The sequence below is a fragment of the Alexandromys fortis genome, unplaced genomic scaffold (assembly GCF_014885135.2).
Source record: "Alexandromys fortis isolate MF-2015 unplaced genomic scaffold, M_Fortis_MF-2015_v1.1 scaffold_79, whole genome shotgun sequence".
Lineage (NCBI taxonomy): Eukaryota > Metazoa > Chordata > Mammalia > Rodentia > Cricetidae > Alexandromys > Alexandromys fortis.
This window is the reverse complement of record NW_026067964.1, coordinates 629580-655239: the sequence shown is the minus strand read 5'-3', so window position 1 is coordinate 655239 and position 25660 is coordinate 629580. Positions and strand designations below refer to the sequence as shown.

Sequence of the window (25660 nt, the reverse complement as noted above, 5' to 3'; positions counted from 1 at the left end):
GTGTCTAGGTTAGGTCAGTATACCCAACAATTCGTATGTGTGTGTGTATGTATGTATTTGTTTGTGTTCTCTCTCTCTCCCTCTCCCTCTCTCTCTCTTTTTCTGAGTGTGTTGATGCTGATTGTCAAATCCAAGAGCTTGGGAATGCTAGGCAGGTGCTCTATCATGGAGCTACAACCCCTATCAGACTGTGATATTTTAGAGCAACCTAATTAAACAAGCGAAACTTCTGAAACAAGTCCCTCTTACTGGATCCTTCTCTCTCTAGAGTACAGCATATGTCTTCTGGGTTTTAAACATGTATATCACACAAATGGATTACAAATGAGTATCTCTCGATGAGTCAACGTTTCTTAGCTTGGCTCAAAATATCCACCTGTCTGAAACTTCCAAGGTGTCAAAGAGTGACCAGTGCCAGAAGCTTGAATTTCCACCATTCCCACTGTGAGAGGGGACACATAGGACCTTCTGCATTTGAGGGATAACTCAGAGTAAAACCAAAGATGATTAATCCAGAGGTAAACCAAAGTGCAGGTGGACACAGGACCAAAGTCTGTCCTTAGAAGAAAAATCTTTCCTATGGAGAGGTTGAAAGATGTTCCTAGAAATGTTTGCTTTTCTAATGTCATGTTTCTGGTTCTTTTTCAGTTGACTAGTATGTTTCAAGGGTTGGAGAAATGCAGCAAATAACCTGAGTCATTCTGCAAGCCTTCTTCCAAGGTCACAGCAAGTCATCATAGCTCCAAACAGGAATAGCCCTTGGTCTAGTCTAGTCATTTTTAAAAATTTTATGAATTTTTCTGCATGCCGGTCTGTCTGTGTAGCAAGCACACACAATGCCCTAGGAGGTGAGAAGAAGGTATTGGGACCCCTGACACTGGAATCTCTCAGAAAGTTGTCAGCTGCCATGTGGGTGCTGAGAATTGAGCCTGGGTCCTCTGAAAGAGCAGCTAGTGCTCTTATAACTACTAAACCATCTCTCCAGCCCCTAGTCTAGGAATTTTTAATCCCCTTTAGCTGTGGAATCCTTTCTTCAATGTTGAGGCAAAAGAAACACAGACTAAGTTCCATTGGTTTGGCAGGAAGGCAAGAATGAAACGCACATTCCCCCCTCCCACCCCCCCATGCCTCACCGCCCCCTATCACCCTAATATTAACAACCTAGTCTATGAGAGAAAGCTCTACCGGTCCTTTTGTGTGCACTGAGCATGACTTCCTATGGAGAAGGGGGGGTAGGAGAGGAGAATATGAGCATCCGGGGCCTCAAGGATGGTACCCAGCTGTAATAAGGTTAGCATCCAACTTTATGATTACAGACCCTGGAGAAGTTGCCCCTTCTATTGAACTTGAATTCTTTAGATAAGGCTTTTTATTTTCTTTACAGTTAATGGTAAAATTGGGCATATGCACAACCCATTGTTAAAAAAAACCCTCCATTTTCACGACTTTTAGAAGTGATTTAAGTAGCAACTTTAAAAAATTATTCCTTATCCAGATGAGTGGCATGTGATACCTCCTTATGTAAAATCCTGGTGATGATAAAATGCTTTTCCTTACACATTTCCCTAGTTTGGGTCTCATGGCAGAAAACCAAACCCATGATGTGGTCAGAAAGCAAACACTAGGAAGGAACTGCAGAACCGAACAGGAATGCTAGAAGGCCCACGTGCATGTAAACAAGCCCAGGCCTCAGACCTGAGCTGAGCTTACCAGCAGAGCCCAACGTGACACTGGGGCCACTTCCAGGTCTCTACAGCCCACTCCCCTCCCTGGGACAAGATGCTGACATCTGAAATGCCAGACAAAGGCCCAAGTGCCCTTCGTGGCACATGATTGAAGAACAAGATCTTGAAAGAGAGCTGGCATTGTGGTGACTATTCACCAATTTCAGGGCAGTCCAAACAGGGAAACTCGGAGCTCTTTCTCTCAGCATTTCAGGGCAATTGAGCAATGTGGGTGCTATACATCAGGGTGTTTGGCTCAGCCCCGGAGGAAGAGAGAACACAGCGCGGGAGAAAGACACAGACAAAGCTCCCTCCTTAAAGTGGGAAGACAGGCCCGCTGTGGGCCCAGAGGCCTCTGCACAAAGAACCACTTGCCAGCCAAGGATCTTTCTCACTCTGCTGAGCTGGTGCTATGTGCCTCCAGGTACGGATGACCTCACACCCTCTGAAAGAGCTGCGGTTCTACACACTAAGTAAAAAGCGTTCCTTTTCACGGTTCTGTGCTGTCTACCCCTCCGGTGTGTGGAGAGGGGAAACTGTTGTGTCATTTACGGGGCCTTTGGGTGGAAACAAATGAAGCTGAGCACTTTGTTGAGAGGCGGACAAGCTCACAGAGACCTCTCTGTGAAGTGCGGTGCTAAGGAAGCTTAAATGCAGCAAGACAAAACACACGGCCCCTCCCAGCGCAAGTGAGACACCAAGGCTCAGGGAGACCTAGCTAAATGGCTGGGGTAACTCCTGCCAGCACATCCCTCAGCCCACTTTCCCCTCCACTGTACTCCTCCCCGCCCCCCCCCCCAGCTTTTCATACTGCATCACCCTAAACATAGGGTCTAAGGAACCAGGCCAGGAAAAGTGGCACAAGTCCTAACAGAGATAAAGGTAGGGACATCCTGGAGAAGTCTCGCAACAGCAAAGCTGGGTTTCCTCCGGAGTGCTAGCCTTTCCACCGTCTCCAGCACTTCTGCCATCTGTAGATGCCGATCATTCCCACGCTGCCACTGCCCACCTGTCTCCAGGACCCCAGCAACGGCTCCCACTGCCCACCTGTCTCCAGCACCCAGACAATGGCTCCCACTGCCCACCTGTCTCCAGGACCCCGACAATGGCTCCCACTGCCCACCTGTCTCCAGCACCCAGACAATGGCTCCCACTGCCCACCTGTCTCCAGGACCCCAGCAACGGCTCCCACTGCCCACCTGTCTCCAGCACCCAGACAATGGCTCCCACTGCCCACCTGTCTCCAGGACCCCAGCAACGGCTCCCACTGCCCACCTGTCTCCAGCACCCAGACAATGGCTCCCACTGCCCACCTGTCTCCAGCACCCAGACAATGGCTCCCACTGCCCACCTGTCTCCAGGACCCCAGCAACGGCTCCCACTGCCCACCTGTCTCCAGCACCCAGACAATGGCTCCCACTGCCCACCTGTCTCCAGCACCCAGACAATGGCTCCCACTGCCCACCTGTCTCCAGGACCCCAGCAACGGCTCCCACTGCCCACCTGTCTCCAGCACCCAGACAATGGCTCCCACTGCCCACCTGTCTCCAGCACCCTGGCAATGGCTCCCCCTGCCCGCCTACGTCTCCAGCACCCGGGCAATGGCTCCCCCTGCCCACCTATGTCTCCAGCACCCCAGCAATGGCTCCCACTGCCCACCTGTCTCCAGCACCCCGACAATGGCTCCCCCTGCCCGCCTATGTCTCCAGCACCCTGGCAATGGCTCCCACTGCCCACCTGTCTCCAGCACCCCGGCAATGGCTCCCCCTGCCCACCTATGTCTCCAGCACCCCGACAATGGCTCCCACTGCCCGCCTATGTCTCCAGCACCCCAGCAATGGCTCCCCCTGCCCGCCTATGTCTCCAGCACACTGGCAGTGGTTCCAACCATCTGCCGATTGGAACTGTGATCTAGACCAGGCCCAAGTCATTTTGGATCATAGTTTTGCTTATTTCAAAGAGGCCCCTCCTGCCTTCCCACACACATCTGGACACGCTGTGCGGAACTCACCTCTTGATCGGTGAAAATCTCTATGAAGTTCTGGAAGGAGAAAGAGCCTGACTGCAGAATGAGCTCGCCGGTGTTCTCAAAGCACTGTCCCGTGAGCACCAGCAGTTTATGGCGGGCGGCGTCAGTGATCATCAAGCGCACCTGAAACACAGCGCAGGCGCAGAGCGTAAGTGAGGGTGCAGAGAGTGAACGCCAGTCCCTGCGTCCCAGCACCAGGACCATGCCTGAAGCTTATTGCCAGTCGAACACGCTCATTCCAAGAGTCTAATTTCTTCAGCAGAGAGTGGGAGCAGGTAATGTTGGACAGAGCCTTGGCTGTAGGAGTTCTTCATAAAATTAATCATCGTGGTTAATAGTGAGCCCACAGAAGTGGGTGTTGACTTTCTCCCCCGAGTTTCCTCCTCTTTTCAAAGCAGTCTTCACAGCTGGCCCGCATTTGTTCCACAGCTGTTGCAAAGTGTCTGCTAGCAGCCTGCAGCCTCTGAGGCCAGGATATGTCACTCCAGCCCCCCAGCTATCCTCAGAAAAGACATGTTTCCAAGCAGGGCCTCAAAGTCATCCATCTCTACCCGGGATTCAAGCCACAGCGCAAGCACAGCATGCCAAATGCAGACTCCAGAAGTAGCAGCAAGGTGCTTGGCATTGGAACACAAAGAAAAGGCGACCCCGGGGATGACAAGCTGGGCGACTGAATTGAAAAGAGTCTGTGCGAAAGAACTCTCAGGGAGCTATGGGTGGCAGGGAGCCAGAGGTCCTCCGGAGAAACAGCACCCTCGGTACCAAGGTTCTGAACCCACTTTGTGAATATTTAGCACATACTTTGTGGCCCACATCATGTTCTGCACTAGCGAGAATTCAAAACTAAACAGACCACGACCCCGGCCCAAGACCCCTACAGGCCACTCCTGGAAAAACAAGCATACCTAAATAATTGTCTCTCAGCCTCATCTGATCCACAGACCAGCCTGGATTTTGTCCCCCAACCCTCAGCTTTCTTTTTTATTTTATTTTTCCTTTTCTCAGGGTTATTCTAAGTAGTCTGCCTGGACATATACTAATCCTCCAGCTCTTTTTTTTTTTTGTGACAGAAATTGCCATCCCAATGCTTAACACAATTTCATGCCTTAATGGATTGTCAGAGCTTTTGCAGACAGAAGTAGGTCAAATCAGGCTGATTGTGATGGCCCCAAAGTGGAAGCCACTTATGTGCCAGCAGCTAAGACATGAAAGATCAGATGTGGTATATGTACTCAAAAGGATACTATACAACCATCAAAAGGGGTGCAGAGCTGACGGATGCTACCACAACACTGAATCGTGAAGCAATTAAGCTAAGTAAGCTAAGCTGAACATAAAAGCCCACGTGTTTGTGTGATGCCACATATATGAAATGTCTGAAACAGAAAAAAATAAGGGTGCCCAGAAGCCAGGCAGTGGAGTGACCGATAGTGTGTTATGGACATTTTAGGGAGTGACAGACATGTTTTCGAGTTAGATTGTGATCTGTTCAAGTTTGTAAATGTTCTTTTTTTTTAAAAAAAATCACAAAATTACATACTTTCAGTAGATGGATTCTATGGCTTATGAGTCATACCCCACTTTGAAAAACCGTACAGTCAGAGTTGCTAAAGCGTGGGCAAAAGACACCACAACAATGATCCTGCCAGGACCTTTGGCTACTTTAATGTCCAAGAAGCAACTCCATCTCCAAGGAGGTGGGAAAAGTGCTCTAGCAATGCTTGGCCTGAGGGATGAAATCCTTATGTCATGATGAGCCCTGAAACTCCCCAGTTACTCTCTCTACAATCATTTCACGCCATGCTAATAATACAGTAGCGATGGCTACCATGTACATCTTAGCCACTGCGTGCCGCTCTGGCTGAGCCCCGAGCACTTCAAAAACACAAGGAGGGACATTTAATGCAGGGGCTGCTATGATCTCCTCTGCACAGAGCTGTGAGCTGAGGCAGCAAGATAACTTGACAGAGGCCGCCAGCTTCTAAGCAGCAGACCTTGGCTGATGAAGCCAGACGATTTGGCCTGGGCTAGAGACCATGTTTCTGATGCTTGTGCTGGCCTGCCTTCCAACTGTGGCTGAGGGCCGGCCTGGATAGCTCTGAACAGGGGAGCTCCTAGGATACTAGTCTTCCGAGTTCCATCCCTGCGACATTTCTGCTCCCTCCCATCCTGGCAACAACATACCCAATGCATGTCTCCAATTCTGCTACACCCATCCACCAACATGCTTCCAGCCGGCACTGTCCACTGTGTGCTGACACTAGACTCTGGGTATCCTAGAACCTGGGACTTCCCCCACTTGCATTCCTCTCCAGCCACCTACCTAGCCCCCCTGGTCAGCCAAGCCTCCAACCTGTGAGATTCTAATGAAGACCTCACAGAACTGAATGCTCACCTCGGTGCTGACTGCTTCATCCGAAGGGTTGATCAGGACGACTGTTTCTAAGACGTCGCTGCGGTGATGCAGAATCTTTTGTCCTGAAGGCACAAACACACACACACAAAGAAGAGCCCGTTAGCTTTTCCAGACGGAGGCTGTTGGCCTGCTTCTGGGACAGCAGAGGAATTTTCAGCTCAGATGTGGCCCTGGAAACTGGGAAACCCAGTGGGTGCAGCCGGGCAGGAGGGTGTACACGTACACGCTACAGGCTGAACTCGGGGCTATATTGGTGTAGCCTGGGCCCCCAGGCTCTCACACTGGGTCTTTCATGGTGCATGCTAGGCAGCCTCCTGACCCAATGGCAGGGGTTTTCATCAGAGACCAGGGAGGGATGCCAGGAAAACTCAACGGGGCTCTTGACATTTCCTTTCTCATGGTAATTGAGGATGTTTCTCCCTAACGGCCTTTCTTCTGGTGAGAACTGCATGGAGATTAATCAGGAGCCTCATTGTGAAATGAATGACGGCCAGAAACCCGGCTCACAATGAGCCCAGCAGCCAGAATGGCCGTCTGAGGCAGGCTCACGGGCTGTTGGGGTATTCACTGATTAATTCGCTTGCTTGGAGAAAAGTGTAGAAACTGTGGGCAAATGAGAAGTGGAGAACCAGCCCTCCCACAGGCCAGGGTGGCCGAATTGCCCGCCAAGACAAACTGGATGGAGAACAAAAAAGCAAGGTGTGGTTTGGGATGAGGGACCCTGTTTGAGGAAGCACTCTGCCGGGCCTTTGATCTCCTACTCCTTATAGGACCATCCCGAGGCTGGCCAGCCTCTGCCTTAAGTCAGCAGAGACCTATGGCTTTCTCCAAATGCTACCCTGCCTTGACAGGGAGATGAAAGACATGAGGGGATGTGGCCAGCCTCGCTGATGCACGCTCTACCAGCAAACAAGGGACAGAGAGGGCGGTCCCTCAGAAATGCAGGAGGAAGCCACGTGGTTGGGAGGGGAAACATGTCTGTTGTTTAGAAGCACAATGAAGCTTGGAAGATGGGGGGAAAAGAGGAAAATCCGAGGGAGACACCAACAGAGAAAAACACAAAAGGAGAAAGAAACTTAGACCTAGGGTCCGTCCATAGAATCACGAGTGGCCTAGCTGTTCCATTTGATGCAATTTGAAAGCAGAAACTTGAACAAATATTTTTATGCTAATGCTAATTACAGCTCTATGTTAGTAGCCAGAAGGTAAAAACAACCTGAGCATCTGCCCATAGGTGGCTGGATGAAATGTGGTCTTCTCACACTAGCCAGGCATAGGGAAAATGAAGCTCTGATAATGTTACAAGGATGAAACTAGAGCATACGACACTACAATGCAAAGAGCTGGACACAACAAGCAAATAAAACATGATTTCATTTCCATCAAATGTCCAGAGCAGGTAAATTCAAACTCTAAGGGGCGATGAGTAGACACCAGGGACTAAAGGAGAGGAAATTAGGGGAGCTATTGGTTCATGGGTATTATTTCATGTTTGGGGTAATGAAAACATTTTGAAATGGAAGTGATGGTTTACATGGCATTGTGGGTGTGATGGTCACTCCTGAGTTGTACATTAAAAAGTAAAAGTTACATGGCAAAGTTTTCATTATACATATCTTACCCAAGATGAGAAGTGAACGTGGCAGACAAGTCCCCGGAGAGAACACTTCACATGGGTGAGTGGCAAGGTTTGGACACTACCTCAGTGAAGCAGTTAGAAAGGAGGCAGTCCCATGCACGGCTTGGCTAGAGTTCTCCCCTTGAATCATCAAGGACCAGAGAAAACAGAAGCATCTGCGCAGAGACATTCTTATCACGTCACCATTATTGGTCATTCTTGCTTTCCCTACCAGCAATATTTACCAGCGAACTCTAACGGGGCAGAGGAGCAGTCCACACTAACAACAATGGTGCCAAGCACTGCTCTGAGACATGCACAATTCCATCGAATCCCCTCAAGAGCTCTCCCACGTGGCACCAGGACCATCACCCACTAGTGCTGAAGACCAAGAGGAGTAGCTCAAGGCTCCACAACAAGCAGCTGGTCGAGCCAGGATTTAGCCCCCGTTTGCCTGACTTGAGATCCCGACTGGATTACCACACCCTGTGATGCCAAGTATAGGACAGGGATTTGACAAAAGGAACATCATCAAGCTCTGAAGAAGAGCTCAGAGAAAGATCAACAGAATAAAACCGGAGATGTGCTCAAAGAAGCAAGACGTCATCAGAGACTACTCAGCGGCCAGGTGGGGCAGAGCAGCTAGACACAGCAAAGGAAGATTAAGGGGAAGCATGCAATGTCTGACTCCGAAGGACTGGTGGCGAAGGAACTCCAAATAAGAGCAGCGTTAACAACTCGGGCAAGCAAAGACCTGAGGCTCATGAAAAAAGACGCTAAACCATGGAAAAGGAAGTTCCTTTAGTATGAATGCTAGACTTTGTAATTAATTTAAAAATTGCCTTTTTTTTTTTTAGCTTTTTGGTTGTTTGCCCTTTTTGACAACCATGCGCCCTTAAAGCTAAAGCAAAGACAATTCAAATAAGCACATGATAAAGTTAAAAAAATTGCACAAATCCATCCTCGATCAATGGTCTCTAAGTCCTCCCCTCTGTGGCCTCCTTGGAACAAAGACTTCAGGGTCTTTGAAGACATGAACTTGAGGCAACATGAAGGAGACACTTAAAACCAGGATATGAAAGGCTATTTCTTCATCACATCTTTGGTGTGAGAACCCAGAGCACCAGACAGCACAAGTCTAGGTATTAACTGTGTCTGTAGGAAGACACAGCAACAAACAAAAGCAAGGTTTGCAGAATCAACCCCTACCCCACAGCCCCCTAATGGAGCCCCCTTTCTCTGCTGCTCACAATGCTGCTGACTGTACCCTTCCAAAGAGACAGCAGGCGACACAGCCACACTCCTTCCCACATAGTCCAGCTCTCCCGAGAGAGGTCTCCAGCCGCTCCCTGCCGGGAACTTCTTACCATCCACCAGGAAGAACTTTCTCCTTCCTCCTTGACTTCCTCGCTTACAAACAAAACAAATGCCAAGAAGCAGTTGATGGCCACCTCCACTCCTCCTAAATCGTTTTCAGAGCAGTCTGCGCAGGAATTCAGCTAATGATCGTCTCCCCATCTTTGCAAGTACTCAAGGGACAAACTGACAATGCCGGTGCACCAAGACGCCTCTTTATAGAGATGATCCGAAAGCAGAAAGGGATATAAAGGCAGCTGGAGAAGCTTCCAACTCTTGTCTCGGCTGGAATGTTGTCCAGATTTATCAAGACTCTTACGCAGAGATCAGGCCTCTCTAGCATTTGGCAAGGCCAGGGCCCTGGCTGAGGAACCTGTCAGGCCCCCACACCCAGCATCCCGTGGGTGCCCGCTCTCTGGCAGCAGGCGGCTGTCTGCCCTGGCAGCTGAGACGCTCACAAAGCCGCATATTTGGGGAATGTCTCACACTGGGAAGAGGGCCAGGCATTCTGAGGGAGAAGCCACCACCCTTGCCTGTAAAGGTCCCATTCAGTTGCTTCAGAAAAGAAGTTCCCAGCCTCTCTCCTCACCCTCTTGTCTGTCTTCCCCATAGACACCTCATAAAGAAACCAAGGGGCACCCTATGAATAGCTAACCCTCCTCAGCATTGTGGTGGCTGGGCATGAAGCGATGGAGTTCTATCTCTCAGTTTCCATACGTGTCTTTGAAGTCTTCCCTCCCCAAAATCCCACATAGCCATGAGGCTCGAACTGGTGAGGTGGGGGCAGCAGGGAAGGTCACTGTGTGACAAAGGGTCTGCTTCACTTTGGCATCAAAAGAGGACGAGGACCCCTTGCAGCAGCGGGGCCCTTCAGACAATGGGGCTTTTGTGTCTGTGGTCTCCTAGAGCTGTATTTGAAATTCAAACCAGCCATACTTTCCAGTTATTGCTGTTTTTTTTTTTTCATTTTGAAAATCTGATCGATTAATTGGATCTATATGTCTTTTAAAGTTGGGCTGTTCTGGGTGCTTTGTTTCACTACATCTAGGCGATTTTTGTTTGTTTTTTTTTTTTGAAATCTCTTAAGCTAAAATTGACAATTCTGTGCTTCTACGATACTTAGGGATCTCTTCAGGGAGTTTAAGATTTTCCTCTCAGCACGAGTGTAACATGCAAAGTAGAGGCTCTCTCCTGGGTTTCAGAGGCCGACTATGGCGAAATTCAGGCAGATTCATCACTGAGGACAGCCACACAGCCTGGGCTGGGATGTAGCTCAGCTGATAGAACGTTTGTCTAGCATACACTAAAGGCCTAGGTTTGATCTTCAGCACTGCATAAACTGGATCATGATGGTGCATGACTGTAATCCCATCACTTCGGAGGTGGAGGCTAGAGGACCAGAAATTCAAGATTCTTCTTGACTACCTGTTGGATTCAAAGCCACTTGGGACTACCCAAGACCCTGTCTCAAGAAAAAAAGAAAGAAAGAGAGGGGAGAGAGAGGGAGGGAGAGAGCGCTTCCAGTCTTTCACCCCACCTATCTACCACAGTAGGGCTGTGGAGAGAAAGCCTCTCGCCTCAAACCCTTGCCCTAAAAATACTATGCCAGTTCCTTGCCCTAAAAATACTATGCCAGTCAAGTTTAGTTAAATAGATAAAGGCAAAAAACAAGAGGCGTACTTCACAGGCATGGTAATGACAGACCTGTGGTCGGTAATTGCCTACAGGTCTCTAGGCAGCTTTTACTAACAGCTTTTGATTTAAAACCATAACCAGGCCTCCTTACTCAAGGAACCCACATAATATGCAGGGCAAATGTGTGGTCAGTTTAAAGAGACACGGAGTTGGTATGGCAGGAATTAACTCTAGGCGGAGAGCAAGCCCTGGCTGAGCAGGAACTGTCCCTAAACACCCCTCACAGGGAAGAGGTGGTGCTGGCAAGCAAGGAAGCCACACAGAAAGTTGTGAAGGGTCCAAGGTGGGCCCCTGAGGACTTCTGCCCCACCCATGTTTCTGAACAGGAAAACAAGACAGAGTGGGTGAGCACGGGGTTACCCAGTAACAGTGGACTTCTGAGGGGCCACAATTAGCAGATCTCATTCCCCTGTACTCATGGTTAGAGACGGGAAGACGTATCTAGAGGAGACGCTGAGACATCCTGGGAACAAGCAATGCCACCTTGTTCCCTAGAGCAAGAAATCGCCTCAGCCTAGAGACACGTGACCACAAGGCAGGGCAGACACGAAATCTTTATGATTGCTTCTGAAAAACTTGGGAAAACAAAGGTGCTGGGGGACTTGGTATCTCATGATTGCCAGGATCCCCAAAGACCAAAAGCTCCAGCACAGAAAACAGAAAGCCAACTGTTACCAGGAAATGATGCAGCTTCCCTCTGGGGAGACAAAACCTCTTACCCCATAGGGAGTCTGATTTCTCCAAGGCCCTTTCACATCAAATCAGCTTGTTCATCTCTTCTAATTCTCCCGTTCAGCCTTAGGCATGGCAAAGGAACCTTTTCTAGCCTGGTATCTCAGAGGGAATGGGGACCACAGGTAACAAGCATAATCTAATGGACAGGTTGATGTCATATTCATGGTTGACTAAGAGAACCTTCCATGTGGTAGGTGTCAATCTACCTGTGTCAAAGGGGCTGAAAGTCTATCCCAAGAACACAGCAATCAAACCTTAAACATGGAGAGTGATGTAGGAGAGCTAAGCATTTGGTCTTGGCTGGTGTGTGTGTGTGTGTGTGTGTGTGTGTGTGTGTGTGTGTGTGTGTGTAAGTCTCCAAAGACCCCTAAGACATCCTAAGTGCAAATATTCTCTCCTCTTCATGGACCACAAGCCTGGGGTCTAACGACTTGCCCAACATCTCACTCCTGGCCTAGGTCAGGGATGTGAAAGTATTCTGTTCCTTCGTTTTCCTAATTCATTTGCTCAGAATAAAGGTTGCCCGAGTGCAATGCCAAGATTTCCCTTTGTAAGAGGTTAACACACAGCGTGGGCCAGTTGACAGTTGTCCAAGGCCTGCTGGATGCCTTGATCAAGCCTCCTACCGGGTTGTTTCTGCTGAATGGTCAGCCAAGTTCTCTCCCACCCTCCCCTCTGATACTCCCAGAAATGACTTTTTTGTTGTTGTTGAAAATGAATTTTTTTGTTTCTGATGTTTCAGCTCCAAGGTATAGTTTTGAGAACCATTATTGCTCTTCAAATTCTGGCCATTTGCTTTTCAAGAGAATTAAAAATTAAATAAAAACCCATTGTACACAAATTCAGGGCATATTTTTTAATGTAAGAAAGCTGACCAGTGCTTGGGAGTAATGTCACTTGATTTCATCACCTTGGTTTTTGGAGTTGCAGACCATTCAATGATTTGAGTCTATATCTCATTCTCCTTACACAACCTTGCTGCTAACTGTTTTTCTTCCTCGCTATCATTTGCTTTGGTCTTGGTTTCCATGGCCGCTGGGCCTTCAAACCATTCTTCCCTTGGGTGCTCTGCCTTTATGGACTCTTTGTGTCCCCAACATGGAAACTAATAACTAAAGCCCCTGACTCCTAAGGTTCTCTGTCCCAAGCTAGTCCAAGTAGATAGAAACCACCCAACCTTCTGGATACAACAGGCTGGGTTTTCCCCTGCTGGAAAAGAGAATCCTTGTTTGACAGTCTACATTACCTCATGTCTCAACTGAGCACCAAAAGCAGATCTTGCAGGGGTGAGATGAATGGTAGTGGCACCTATTCCCTTTGCAAGATTCTTTCACAATCTTCCGCCATGTTCTTTCTCCCACCTCTGTCCTTTTCCTGGGTTCTTCTTTCGTTTTTTAATTTCTTCCTCCCACCACCTCCCCTAAACTGTCTTTTCTTTTTTTATTTATGTGTATGTATGCATATGTGCATGTCTGCACATATTTATGCACAAGTATGTGTGCATGCCTGTGGCAGTCAGAAGAGGGCAATGGCTCTCCTAGAGCTGGACTTGTAGGTGGCTGTGAGCTGCCTGACTTGGATGCTGGGAACCGAACTCTGGTCCTCTCTGCAAGAAGAGCTAGCACTCTTACCCACTGAATCCTCTCTCTAGCCTTCTGGTTTTAGAGCCAGCGTTTTGCCATGTAGCTTAAGCTAGCCTCCAACTCATGATCCTCCTGTCTTAGCCTCTTGAATACTTAAGACCACAGGCATTTGCTGCAATGTTCAGAACATCTTCGCTAGGTTTTCTTTCATTTTATTTTGTGGGTTTTTGTTTTTTTTTGAGATACAGTTTCTTTGTGTGTCCCTGGCATTAGGTCTTCCAAGCCTCAGGGCAAATTGTCAAGCATTAGAAGTGAACAATTGGCAGAAGAAAGAAATAAAAATTAATCAAGTAGATGAAATCAGCTCCCTGGAGCTCACCTAAAGGAGAACAAACAACACTCACGATGGGCACTAGCTGAGACAGACAGGACACCCCCGAGTCCTATCACCTGCAGCCCATGGATAGTACGGATATTTTGAGGCACATCTATTACAGATATTACCATGTTCAGGTTCATCAGAACAATGTTGGGCTCACTAAAACATATCAACAGTCACGGCGAACTGCAGCACTCCCAATGTGCTTTCCTCTGTGTTCACTGCGGTAAGTCTGTTCCAAGCCTCTGAGCCTACCTCCTAGGGCTGCGTGAGGTGGGGCCTGTGAGTTGGGGCCTGTGAGTTCAAGCCCTCTAAAAACAAACAAAATTAAACCATCTAGCTCCTCCTGCAAGCATGGAGTCCTTTCCTCTTTTCCGAAGATGGGAGGTATCCTTCCAGTGAGTTAAACTGTGAATGGGCATTGCTTCTGTCCTGAGGAGAGTACAGCTTCACGGGGAGACTCGGCATTCTGAGCACCTCTTAACTCAGGAAACCTAACTCTGAAACAGTGTCTCATACACAGCAGGAGTTCAATCAATATTTGATAAAGGGATAGATAATAATAGTGGCCATGATGTATTTAATACTTGCCCTAGGTCAACCATTGAGCTACGCTCTTTAGTTCATCATCTCTATCAACTGTTGAGCCCTGTTGGGAAGACACACCTACCACTTTATAGGTGAAGGTGAGGAATTTAAAACCCAGGGCTGTGATGTCCCTGGTGTGAGGACCAGACCCCAGGCCAGGCCAGGGACTGGGTTACCACTTTATCATTTCATTTCATTTTTTTATATTTGGTTTTTCAAGACAGGGTTTCTCTGTAACTTTGAAGCCTATCCTGGAACTCACTCTTGTAAACCAGGCTAGTTTTTTTTTTTTTTTTTTTTTTTGGTTTTTCGAGACAGGGTTTCTCTGTGGTTTTGGAGCCTGTCCTGGAACTAGCTCTTGTAGACCAGGCTGGTTTCGAACTCACAGAGATCCGCCTGCCTCTGCCTCCCGAGTGCTGGGTTAAAGGCTTGTACCATCACCACCCGTCTCATTTCATTTTTTAGACTGGTTTTCACTATACCTAGCCCAGGCTAGCCTCAAACATTTAGGCCACTTGGTTGCTAAACTCACAATCTTCCCACCTCATGAGTCTGCTAAGTGCTTCAGATTACAGGTCGCATTCAACTGTGAGACACCATCTTAAAAGTGTTGGGTTTGGGGAGGAATGGGAAGAGAGAGTTTTAGGTGGAGGAAGGGAGGGAGGGAAGAAGGCAGATAGCAAAAGCAGACTGTCAGTTTCAGATGCCCTGTGCTGCATTTGACAGCCCCATGGTGGCTATGTCCAGCAGCAGATAGAAACCTGGATCGGAAGCTTGGGTCACAGACTGAGCCAGATCTGGGTCTATTTCTAGTTGATGCTGTTGCCGAGTGCTACATGCCGCTCCCTGATTACAGTCTTGAGAAATGCCCATAATTAAAGGGCAGGCAAAGGCAGGAAAGGGGCTGATGGAGGCGCTGGAGAAAACAAAGGGGCCACGAACTCCCAGGCTCTTCTCTTCTCTTCACCCCACACAAGGTAACCTGTAAGTGCAGCGAGTTCTAAGGCCAAACTCAAGCCTGCTCGAAAACACAGCATTGAGGCATAACATTCCGGACACCAAGTAACCTGCTGAGAACTCATATCTGACATTCAGATTCAACCCCAAACCCTCTTGGTTTGACCTCCATAAACACTCTGATATGTTAATACACAGGCCTGCCGAAATGGACCAGCCACCAATGAGTTTCATAAGATTCTCCTATGCGTGGCCCACCCTGAGGCATTCTGATTTAGGAGGCTGGAGTTCGGCCCTTCTGCAATCTCCCGGGTGGATTCAGATGGACCTGTGCCCCTTCTTAGAGAAACCCGATGCTGCGACAACGGCTGCTCTGGTGATCAATAAGAACGCAGTGAGCAGCCCCATTAAAACCATCTTTACATTGTTTTCCTATGTTATTTACTTATTGTCTGAACACACTGCTAGAATTATTTCCCTTGGATAAAATATGATCATTAAAGGCTCAATTAGCTTTTCATACTACCTATTGATTCTTGGAATCCTTTGACAAGTTTATCTGACATTTAATTTGCCACCCAAAACTCCAGCCATTGATTAAATCCAAGGAAACGGCTGACCTATTGAAATCCTCTTCTGTTGTTCTCAAAACCAAATTAACATGAAGCTACCCATCCTCAAACCCATCTGCCTTTAAAATAAAAACTGTGTTAGTCTTTGTTAGTATTTGGCAGTTGAAGAGGAAAAAAAAGAAAAAGGAAAAATACAGATAGAGAACAGAACACACATTAAACCTAGATTCTAACAATTACTCATCCTGGGCAAGTCTTTGGTTCTTGACCATGGAGAAATAGTATGATCTGGACTTGGTTTGCTTGTTTCTGTTCTGTTTTGAGACAGGCTCTAATGGATGCCAGGCTAACCTCCAAGTCTCTATGCAGCAGAGGATGACCTTGAACTCTTGGTTCTCCTGCCTCTATCTTCTAAGTGTGTCAGGCGAGCACCCTACCCACTGACCCACATCCCTAACCTCATGAGCCAGATTTTTTTTCCTAGTAAAGACCAAGTGAGTAAAACCACCTGCAATGGCAGCAACCCGTCTCGTGGTCCAACAGGAAGGGCCTTTTAGACTCAAGATCTTGCCCTAGAAGGGTGAGATTCAAAAGACTGGAGACTTTATCCAACTGAAGTAAGGTCCCAGGGGCCACTGTCCGTAACAAGTGACATACAGGTGGCTCCTGGGTTCATCCATACCTAAATCTGACCATCTCTACAGATACTTCACACACAGTCTCGACCCATGTCTTAGTTAGGGTTTCTATTGCTGTGAAAACACACCATGGCCAAAGTGACTCTTATAAAGGAAAACATTACATGGAGGCTGGCTTACAGTCCAGAGTTTAGTCCATTACTGTCACAGAAAGAAGCACGGGGGCGTGCAGGCAGACACGGTGCTGGAGAAGGAGCAAGAGTTCTGTATCGTGATCTACAGGCAGCAGAAGGAGACTGTGTGCCACACTGTGCATAGCTTGAGCATGAGACCTCAAAACTCACCCCTGCAGTGACACACTTCCCCCCAACAAGGCCATACCGCCTAGTAGTGTCATTCCCTGTGGGTCAAGCACTCAAACACTCCCGTCTGGGGGTGGGGAGCATACCTATTCAAACCTCCACAGCCCACCTCCAAGGAATGTAACTTCTGTTGCTTGTTTGCTGTGTTTGCTTATAAACTGACTCGTTCAAAGGAAGAGGTAGTATGGTTAACTTAGCTGTAGATGGGCCCAGCATGTACCTCCCCACCAATGTGCACTGGCGGTACTCAGTCATGACTGGACACTTGGCTACCCAGACAAGTACACCCAGTGGTCCATGACCTTGGCCTCCCCGCTCCTGGAGCTGAGGGAGTCTACAGACCACTCGGCTGTTCTGCTCTTTACCCTAAGTTATGCTTTCTGTCTGGGGAACCAAATACCTCCCTGCAGCCTGATGATTAATCTATCTTAGTTGGGTTTGAGTGAGTCCCAAGTGTGTTTTTCCATCTTTAAATGTGTCCTCGAAATCCAAGGCCCGTGGACAGACATTCAAGGCCTCCGCACCTGCATGTCCCATCTTTTCCTGGGCTAAGCTCACATAGAAACACGAAATCCCGCATTTGCTTGTGTGTTTTCCTCCTTATTATCCCTCTTTTATTTATTCTAGCTCAGGAATTAATAAATCTTTTCTTCATATCTAGTTGGCCTTTCTACTCTGTATGCTGGCCTAGACAATTGAGAGATAGAGGTACCCTTTTTAGAGACCTGATAAGCTTCAAGAACAGAAAGCCTGGGGTGGAGGGTTAGCCATTTATTTATTTGTCTGTTTGTGTGTTTGTTTATATATTTTTTAAGCATAGTCTTTTTAAATAGCCCTGACTGTCCTGGAGCCCACTATGTAGACCAGACTGGCTTTAGATTCACAGAGATCTGACAGCTTCTGTCTCCCAAGTGCTGGGATTAAAGGCGTGTGCCTGGCATAGCCCTCTATTAAATAAACATGGGAGAAGACCACACAACAAATCCACAAGTTAGCCTGCTCTGACCATGTCTTCAAAAACTCTGCCACAGGAAATGCTGAGCCCTGTGCATGAGGTCATTCTTTTTTTTTAATTTTTTTTTTGTATACAGTGTTCTGCCTGCACACCAGAAGAGGGTACCAGATCTCATTTATAGATGGTTGTAAGCCACCATGTGGTTGCTGGGAATTGAACTCAGGACCTTTGGAGGTGCAGTCTTAACCTCTGAGCCATCTCTCCATCCCCCATGAGGTCATTTTTTAATGGACACAGAGAGTGAAATTCAGCAGAACAACCTCCCCAACTAAATTCACCAGCTCTTCTTGCTCAGCCAAATCCAACCTGGCATCTAATAGTAAAAATATCTCTGGGTTTTTACCCTACCTTTGTTCATTCTAGGCTTCTGAGTTTTTCCTTTCAGTTTGAAAAAAAATCCAATTCACAAATCCCCAAACTGAACTTGCCGCTGTAGGAGCAGCAGCATATAGGGGCTCGCCTCCAGGACTCACTGACAGCCAGCCAGGTTTGCATGGGGGCAGGGCACTGGGCAGCACAACAGAAGCCATCTTGCAAACCCGGATCCTCTATTTCTCTTTGTTTCTCCTTTGAGTTCTTTAAACTCTACGTGCTGGCATTTCTGTTTTGCTCGTTGGTTTTGGAGCTTTCATACTGAGCATTTCCCTTGGATACAAATTAAGGAAAAGAAAAAAAGGAAATCTAGCAATTAGCATGCATTATGGGGCTGAACCAATCAGACAGACTCACAAACACGTCTGCATGGCAGAGCAGAGAGAGGCCCTGTTTTGTCTTGTTTCCTAGCCTGCCCCGCCCAGCTCGCAGCCTGCCATTTACCAACTGGCGACGCTCACCCCTTCTCTTCCTCAGCTTGCAGCTTCCCAGGCAGCCACTACACAGCCTTCCTTACGAAGTACTTAATGAGGTTTTAATTCAGTTTTGGGCCTGGAACAAGGCCAGCCACTGCTGCCGGGGCTCAAATTTCCCTTTAAACATCATCGGAGAATAGTCATAGAGACAAGCTGGGTCACCACTAGCTTCCTGGGGGGCTGGCTCTAGGGAAGGGCTCACGGGGCTTTACGTTATCACCAAGTCTTGCTGGCATTAGATGACAGAAAAGTTAGCTGGGAAGGTGAAGGAAACAACTGTTGAGGCAATGTCTTGGACCTTTCTAAAGGTGACACAGCTTTGAGTATCAGCAGACCTTGGTTCAGTTGGAAGAGGGAGAAGAACAGAGCATGCAATACGCTTTGGATCAAAATCATATGCATTTTTACAATCGTATGCCTATCATATAACAGGGTTGTGGAATATTCCTCTTGCCCATAACTATCAGATGCCAGAATGGCTCTGAGTGCTGTTTTTTTCCTCCTTACGCTCTGGCGTAGAACACGAAAAGCTCACTGAGGCCTGATGTGCTGAGATAGGACCTCTAGATGTTGCAGTTTTTCTTCTATTTCCCCAGCCATAGCCAGGCTGTTGTAGTCTAGGATTTCTGAGCCTGGGACTGCAGCCAGCAAACCTCGGTTAAAGTCCCCTTGCCAGCTCTGTGAACCTTGGATCTTGAAACAAGTGAGCTTGAGCCATACGAAATATTGCCCATAATAACGCCTTTCTCTAACAGTTGGTGGGACATCAGAGTTATGGAAAAGATTCCCAATGCCATGAGCTCCTGCCCAGGTCCACTGGTGGCCACTTAGAAAACTCCCTCTGTGGCACTTCTTGGCATGCTCGGCCACCTCATCTTCCAATAGGCACATGCTTCCTTGGCAGTGTGCAACACGCATGCAGCTAGAAGGGCTCTTGGAAGACAGCTATCGGGTCACCCTGCAGCTGGAGTCACGGGTTATTGTGAACAATCAAACCCGGTCATCTGCAAGAGCAATGCATGCTCTCAAACACTGAGCCATCTTTCCATCCCCATCCCTGCTTTTTACGTGGATGCTAATGACCCAAACTCAGCACTTTGCCAACTAAGCCAGTAACCTGATACACATCCTTCTGAAACCCTGGTTTGTTATAGATGCTTGATCTGATGACTTGAGCGAAACATGATCTAATCATTATGCTTTAAAAATCCACTCAGCAGTCTGTACATTAATATGTATATACTAAGAAGTTCTATGTGCCAAGAAATGAGGGTATATCAGCAAGACTCCAGCTACAATGGGTGTAAAAAGGCAAAAACGATCAAATCAGTGGGAGAAAATTATCAGTTGGTGATTAACAAAGAATTAAAATAGGGCATATGACTATTTCTTTGATAAAGGGGCCAAGGCAGAGTACATCGAAAAGTCATTAAGTTGTTAAAAAGTCATTACCTGACCAAATGTCATTCTAGTTCCAAAGAGTTAGCTTCCCTGGTTCCTATTCTTTGGTTTAAACCTATCAAGGTTCTCTCATGGTATTCAAAACCCAACAATAGAGCAGTATATGGTCCATGACATATGTACCAAATTGCAAAAAAAAAAAAAAAAAAAAAAGAGGACTTTAAAATAAAAAGAAAGGCAGGGTAGTGGTGGCACATGCTTTTAATCCCAGCACTCAGAAGGCAGAGGCAGAGGCAGGTGAGTTCAAGGCCAGCCTGGCCTCAGGACAGCTTCAGGAAGGCTCCAAAGCTTACAGAGAAACTCTCTTTCAACCTCCCCCTCCCTGCCCCCAATAAATAGATAAAAAGAAAGAAAGATGGGGCTGGAGAGATGGCTCAGTGGTTAAGAGCATTGCCTGCTCTTCCAAAGGTCCTGAGTTCAATTCCCAGCAACCACATGGTGGCTCACAACCATCTGTAAGGAGGTCTGGCTTCCTCTTCTGGCCTTCAGGCATACAGACAGACAGAATATTGTATACATAATAAATAAATAAATATAAAAAAAGAAAGAAAGAAAGAAAGGAGAGAGGAGAGGGGGGAGGAAGGAAAGGAAGGGAGGGAAGGAGGGAGGGAGGGATGAAGGGAGGGAGGGAGGGAAGGAGGGAAGAAGGGAAGGAGGGAAGAAAGAACAAAGCAAGGAAGGAAGGGAAGGATTGTTAAGATCTCCCTGTCTCCTTTGAAATAGCTTAGATTTTTTCCCCCATTTTTTTTTTTTGTTTGTTTTGTTTGCTTTTCAAGACTGGGTTCCTCAGTTTTTAGAACCTGTCCTGAACTTGCTCTTGTAGACCAGGCTGGCCTCGAACTCACAGAGATCCACTGGTCTCTGCCTCCCGAGTGCTGGGATTAAAGGCATGTGCCACCACTGTCCGGCTGTTTTTATTTTATATGTATAAAATTAGTGTTGTGTCTGCATCTTTGTGAATGAGCCGTGTGTGTGTGCGGGGCCCTTGGAGGCCAGGAGAAAGTATCAGATCCCTTTGAACTGGGGCTGCAGATGGTTGTGAGTTGCCTAATGTGGATGCTGGGAACCAAACTTTGGTCCCCTGCGAGAGCAGTAAGTGCTCTTAGCTGCTGAGCCGTATCTCCAGGCCCTTGAAATAATTAATAAAGTAGGCAGTTACGTTTTCTAGCTGTTCCTTTTCCAAAAGAAGAGCAGACCTAAGCCAGCAGCTTTAGCCAAGTGGACAAGATTCCATGTTTTTGCCCTCAGCGACCCAAATCAGTAACCTAAGAATTGAATCTGAACTTCTCTTGCTGCCCAGCTGTGGCTTCCAGGGAGGAATTTGAGAACTATCTAGATTAAGAATCAAAGACATCTTTCATGCGGTTTGGGATGCTATCGCTTGACAGAATGCCCCCATTACCACAGGACAGAGGCAGGGGTGGGAGGGAGGTGTCCCATCACAGAGGGTGAAGGTTTCCAGATCATGTAGAGGTGACCTTAGTCTCTGAAGTGGTTGTGTTGGGCACCATGAGGATCTGGATATGCAGGTGGACTGCCGGCTTTGCCGTTATCTTATAGTAGGCCACTGGATAAGGCAGTCTTATTGAATCTCACGTAGGGTAGCCAGGGAGCTAGCGCAGGTGCCTGAAGTTATTGAAGACTTTCGGAACCAGCATGGTGGTGAACGCCCACAACCACAGACAGCAGGAAGCTGAGGTGGAAGGATCTCAAAGAATAATAGAAAAGAAAGCTCTGACCCTGACGTGGGAGAGGCCATCTTTATCCCTTATACACATGCTCAGGGGTCTTCCCGTCTACAGACTGAGCATTGTGCTCGTGGACAGTAGAGGCCTCAGTCCATCGGGGGAACCATTGTTTCCCTGACCACTGGGATGGTAAGGATATTGTTTTCCAACTACTTTATTATTTGGTGTAGAGTCTTGTCTTTTAAGGATATTTATTAATATTTTTCTTGGAGGATTTTCCTTTTCCTTTTCCCCAAAGGCAGGGTTTCACTGTGTAGTTCCTGGCTGTTCTGGTACACCTGGCCTTTCCTCCTCACACACAGAACCACTGGGTCAGATGCTTCGACTGACTGGAGGCTGGCTCTCCTCTGTCCCCTAGCCGAGGGGTCTTAAATGTGGATGTCTAAACCACGTTAGGGGAAAGCAATAGGTTTCCTCTACGGCCAGGGTGTTGCCTGGGCCCAAGGGCATTTCTCAATAGTTGTATGATATAAATAATATTCAGCAGTTAAACTGAAGGGAGCTATGATCTGAGTTTTTCTGACCTGAAAAAAATATCCCCCATCTCTCTCTGGGCCAAGGCTAGAGCCACACCCTCATGTAGGTGACACTGTGAGGTCACCCCGACAAGAGGGCCATCGCTGATGTTCAAGGTCAGTCTGGTTTGCTCGTTAATATCCGAGACAAAGTTCTTTCAGCCTCCCAAATCACATGATCTTGTAGTAGGAAGGATGGTAGCCTTACTGTTCGCCCTGGTCTCTGCCTTCAGAGGGCGAATAGTGTCTTCACAGGTCACTTTGGGGGTAGGGAATACTGACACAGGATCTTGTTTTGTAGCCTAAACTGGCCTTGAACTCACAACAATGCTCCTCCCTTAGCCTCCCAAGTGTTGGGATCATGGGCGCGCATCACCACGCCCAGCTTCTTGAGTGTTTGATGCTCTCTCTACTTATCTCAAGGAATAGGACTGGCCCTATTCACCCTACAAAAGGCTTTAAATGATATAGAATACAATGATTATATCTTTAGACTACTACATTGATATAAAGAGAAGACACAATGGAGAAATCACAGGGACATTTGTGAACCCTTCCTACCTCAAAAGAGTGCAACATATATATATATATGTATATATATATATATATAAAGTTTATTTCTAAACAGTGTAATCAGCGAGTCTATCCCCAGCCTACACTCATTGGTTAGGTAATAGTCATGATTGTGTAAATAACTTCAGTTATTTCTAGCTGGGCAAATAAGTATAGGCTCACAGAAAAATACAACATGTAGTAGAAGACATGATGCTACCTACCACCGCTCTTGATTAAAGATGTTATTGGCTTTTTGAAAATAGCCAGGAAGTAGCTACAGGAAGTGTTTGGGTCTGGGAGGATTTGTTTAGCTCCCTAACATGCTGAGACCCTTCCTTTACGTTCCAGCCCTAATCCACAATAAGAAAAAATTTCCCAGCTGTTTCCAGATTTATGTTGAAACTGAAAATGGAAACACAAAGAAGGGGAAAGGAAGAAAGAGCTAAACGCCTTCCCTTATTCAATTCAAAGACACATTTTACTTCCACCCACTGAAAACACAGAAAACCATAGTGTGCTATAAAAGATACCAAATAAAGACAGGTGACGGAGAAAGAGCTCCGTGGGGTTAATTCTGATGGAGCCCCATCCTCCCCCAGCTGAAAACAAGTTTCTAGCAGATAGAGACTCCTCCCCACACCACAAGTTAAAACCTTCATGAGTCGGTCCTGTCCCTCACTCTAGTTAGTCTCAGGAAAGTGAGTCCCTTATAATTAGACTCCGGTGTGAATGTAATGTGGAATGCTTTAGAGTTCCTGGGTCCCTGAAGTTCCTGGTGGATCTTTGCAAAGGTCCCCCCTCCACTTTCATCATCTGATGTGTTGAATGCTTTCTCTAAAAACCCATCAATGCCAACTTTCCCTGGCCATTAGGAGAAAGACGGCCCTTTCCTCTGGGGCACAAGTTAAATCACGAGTGTGATAGCTTTGACCATCAATATAACACCACATGGCCAATGCCCAACAGATAATTGTACACACACGCAACCCAGCAAAAAGATGGCCTGAGCTAATGATGTGCCGATCCACACAAGTCAGTGGCCAATGGCACTTCTCAGAGGCTGCTGGATCCTGGATGGTTCTGTTCTTTCTAAAGAGTCCAAAGAGGTTGCAAAGGACTCCTAAGAAGAAAGCAGGCACAATTGACCCAACTCCATTCTGGCTAATTCCTAACCTCTCTTGGAAGTTCACCTCTCAGCAATCTTTTATCAAGAAGCGATTTACTTGTTGTAGTCTGACTGTAGAAGGTTCCTAGGAGGAGTGAAACCATTTTTGGGAACTGGCTGTTCTCGGTTCACATCCCAGTGCCACAACTTGCTAGCTATGACGTTGGGTGGGTTATTTTATCTTTCTGGCCCTCAGGTTCTTCATTGGTCGATGGGAATGGTGTCACTCATACTTCCTAGGGCTGCTGAGGGGACTGAGATCTGAGTCACAAGAAGCCTGGCACGTGGAGGCTCAATACAATGGGTTGGTCCCAACGGCTGTGATAACTAGACCTGCATGTAGTACACTACTCTCTAACTCTCTGCAGGAATAAGCCCTTCCAGTCCCAAATATACATTTTTATATGACTTCACTGAGTAGAGCTGGCAAGATGGCTCAGCAGGTAAAGAAACCTGCCACCGAATCTGATGACCTGAGTTTGACCCCAAGGCCCACATGCTAGAAAGAGAGAACTGATTCCCAAAAGTCATTCTCTGGCCTCTTGCACAAGTGTACACTCGTGCCCACACATACACCCACAATGGATGGATGGATGGAGAGAGAGAGAGCTTCCTTGGATCTAGTTCATCTATCTTCCCTTAGGAAGGCCCCATCGTCACTTAGCACACTCTACACACTAGCCTCCCACCCATGAGCCCTTACTTCTAAACCAGTTAGAGCAATGGACCCAAACCAGCAGCAGCAGCTTCTTGTGCAATTTCACCTGTGCTCACTTCCACGGACCACCAGTTCTGCACCTCACTTGGCAATCACCAAAATCCCAAGCTGCCCTTATTTTTCTAACCCATAAATCAGTAGGACTTATAACCACGACTGGCAAAGTAGTGAGAAGAGCGGGCTGGCACTTACTAACTGCTTCCAGCGTGCAAGGCGGCATGGCAGGTGCTTTGCACACTTTATTTCCTTCTCCACTACCCATTCCTCCTCTGGAAGCAATTACGGGAAGGCTGGGAATGGCTTTACCGCACTCTGTAGGGCATGGCTGCGAACGCTATCAGGAAGGTGAGGCTGGCTAGGCATTGGCGGCTCCCCGGGGACTGGATCAATACTTTCTCCTAGTTCTGCTGCCCACTTGCCCAGAGAAAGCCACTCCCTTCCCTGTAGTGCAAAGCATCCTCCCCAGACCTCAGCTGGCTGTTCTCAGCATTCCATTTCCATCCCTGGCTCCCACAGGGCTTCAGCAACTCCAGCAACTCCAGCTGCTGACCTGTGTCTTGCTACCATTTGCATCCCAAATAAGTGCATAAAAACAACAAGCATAATAGCAGATCGGAGATTCGCGTTTAACAGCAACAACACAGCCTTTGATAGGAAAGCGGCTCACTGCCTCACCGCTGGCCCTTCGCAGACTCCGAGAACCCATCAGCGGACTGCCTGATCTGGGATTTCCCAACTAAGTGGAAACAACATCTCTGGGTAGGAAAAGTGGGTCCTGACGAAGAAAAGGAAATTGGTTGCTTTGCATACAGCTTCAACTAAAGTCAGGCGGCCGCCACCCTATCTGTTTAACACACATTCACTAAGTCCTGGCTAAGTATGCTCCCAACCCATTGGGTTATTTTGGGGGTGCCGATTCCACTCCATTCTACAAATAAACCAGCAATGGGATGGGAGGAAAAGCCCGAGGTCTGCCCCACAGT

General features: G+C 47.5%; 1 protein-coding gene across 1 annotated transcript in view; it reads right to left on the bottom strand.

Moving 5' to 3' along the window:
• The window catches only part of Map1b (microtubule associated protein 1B), a 92311-nt gene that overhangs the window by 20925 nt on the left and 45726 nt on the right, over nt 1–25660 (bottom strand). The window contains exons 3-4 of the mRNA XM_050153821.1: nt 6149–6231; nt 3736–3876 (exon numbers count right to left, since the gene is read on the bottom strand). Coding sequence (XP_050009778.1) covers nt 3736–3876; nt 6149–6231 — 224 coding nt within the window. The remainder of the gene's footprint in view (nt 1–3735; nt 3877–6148; nt 6232–25660) is intronic.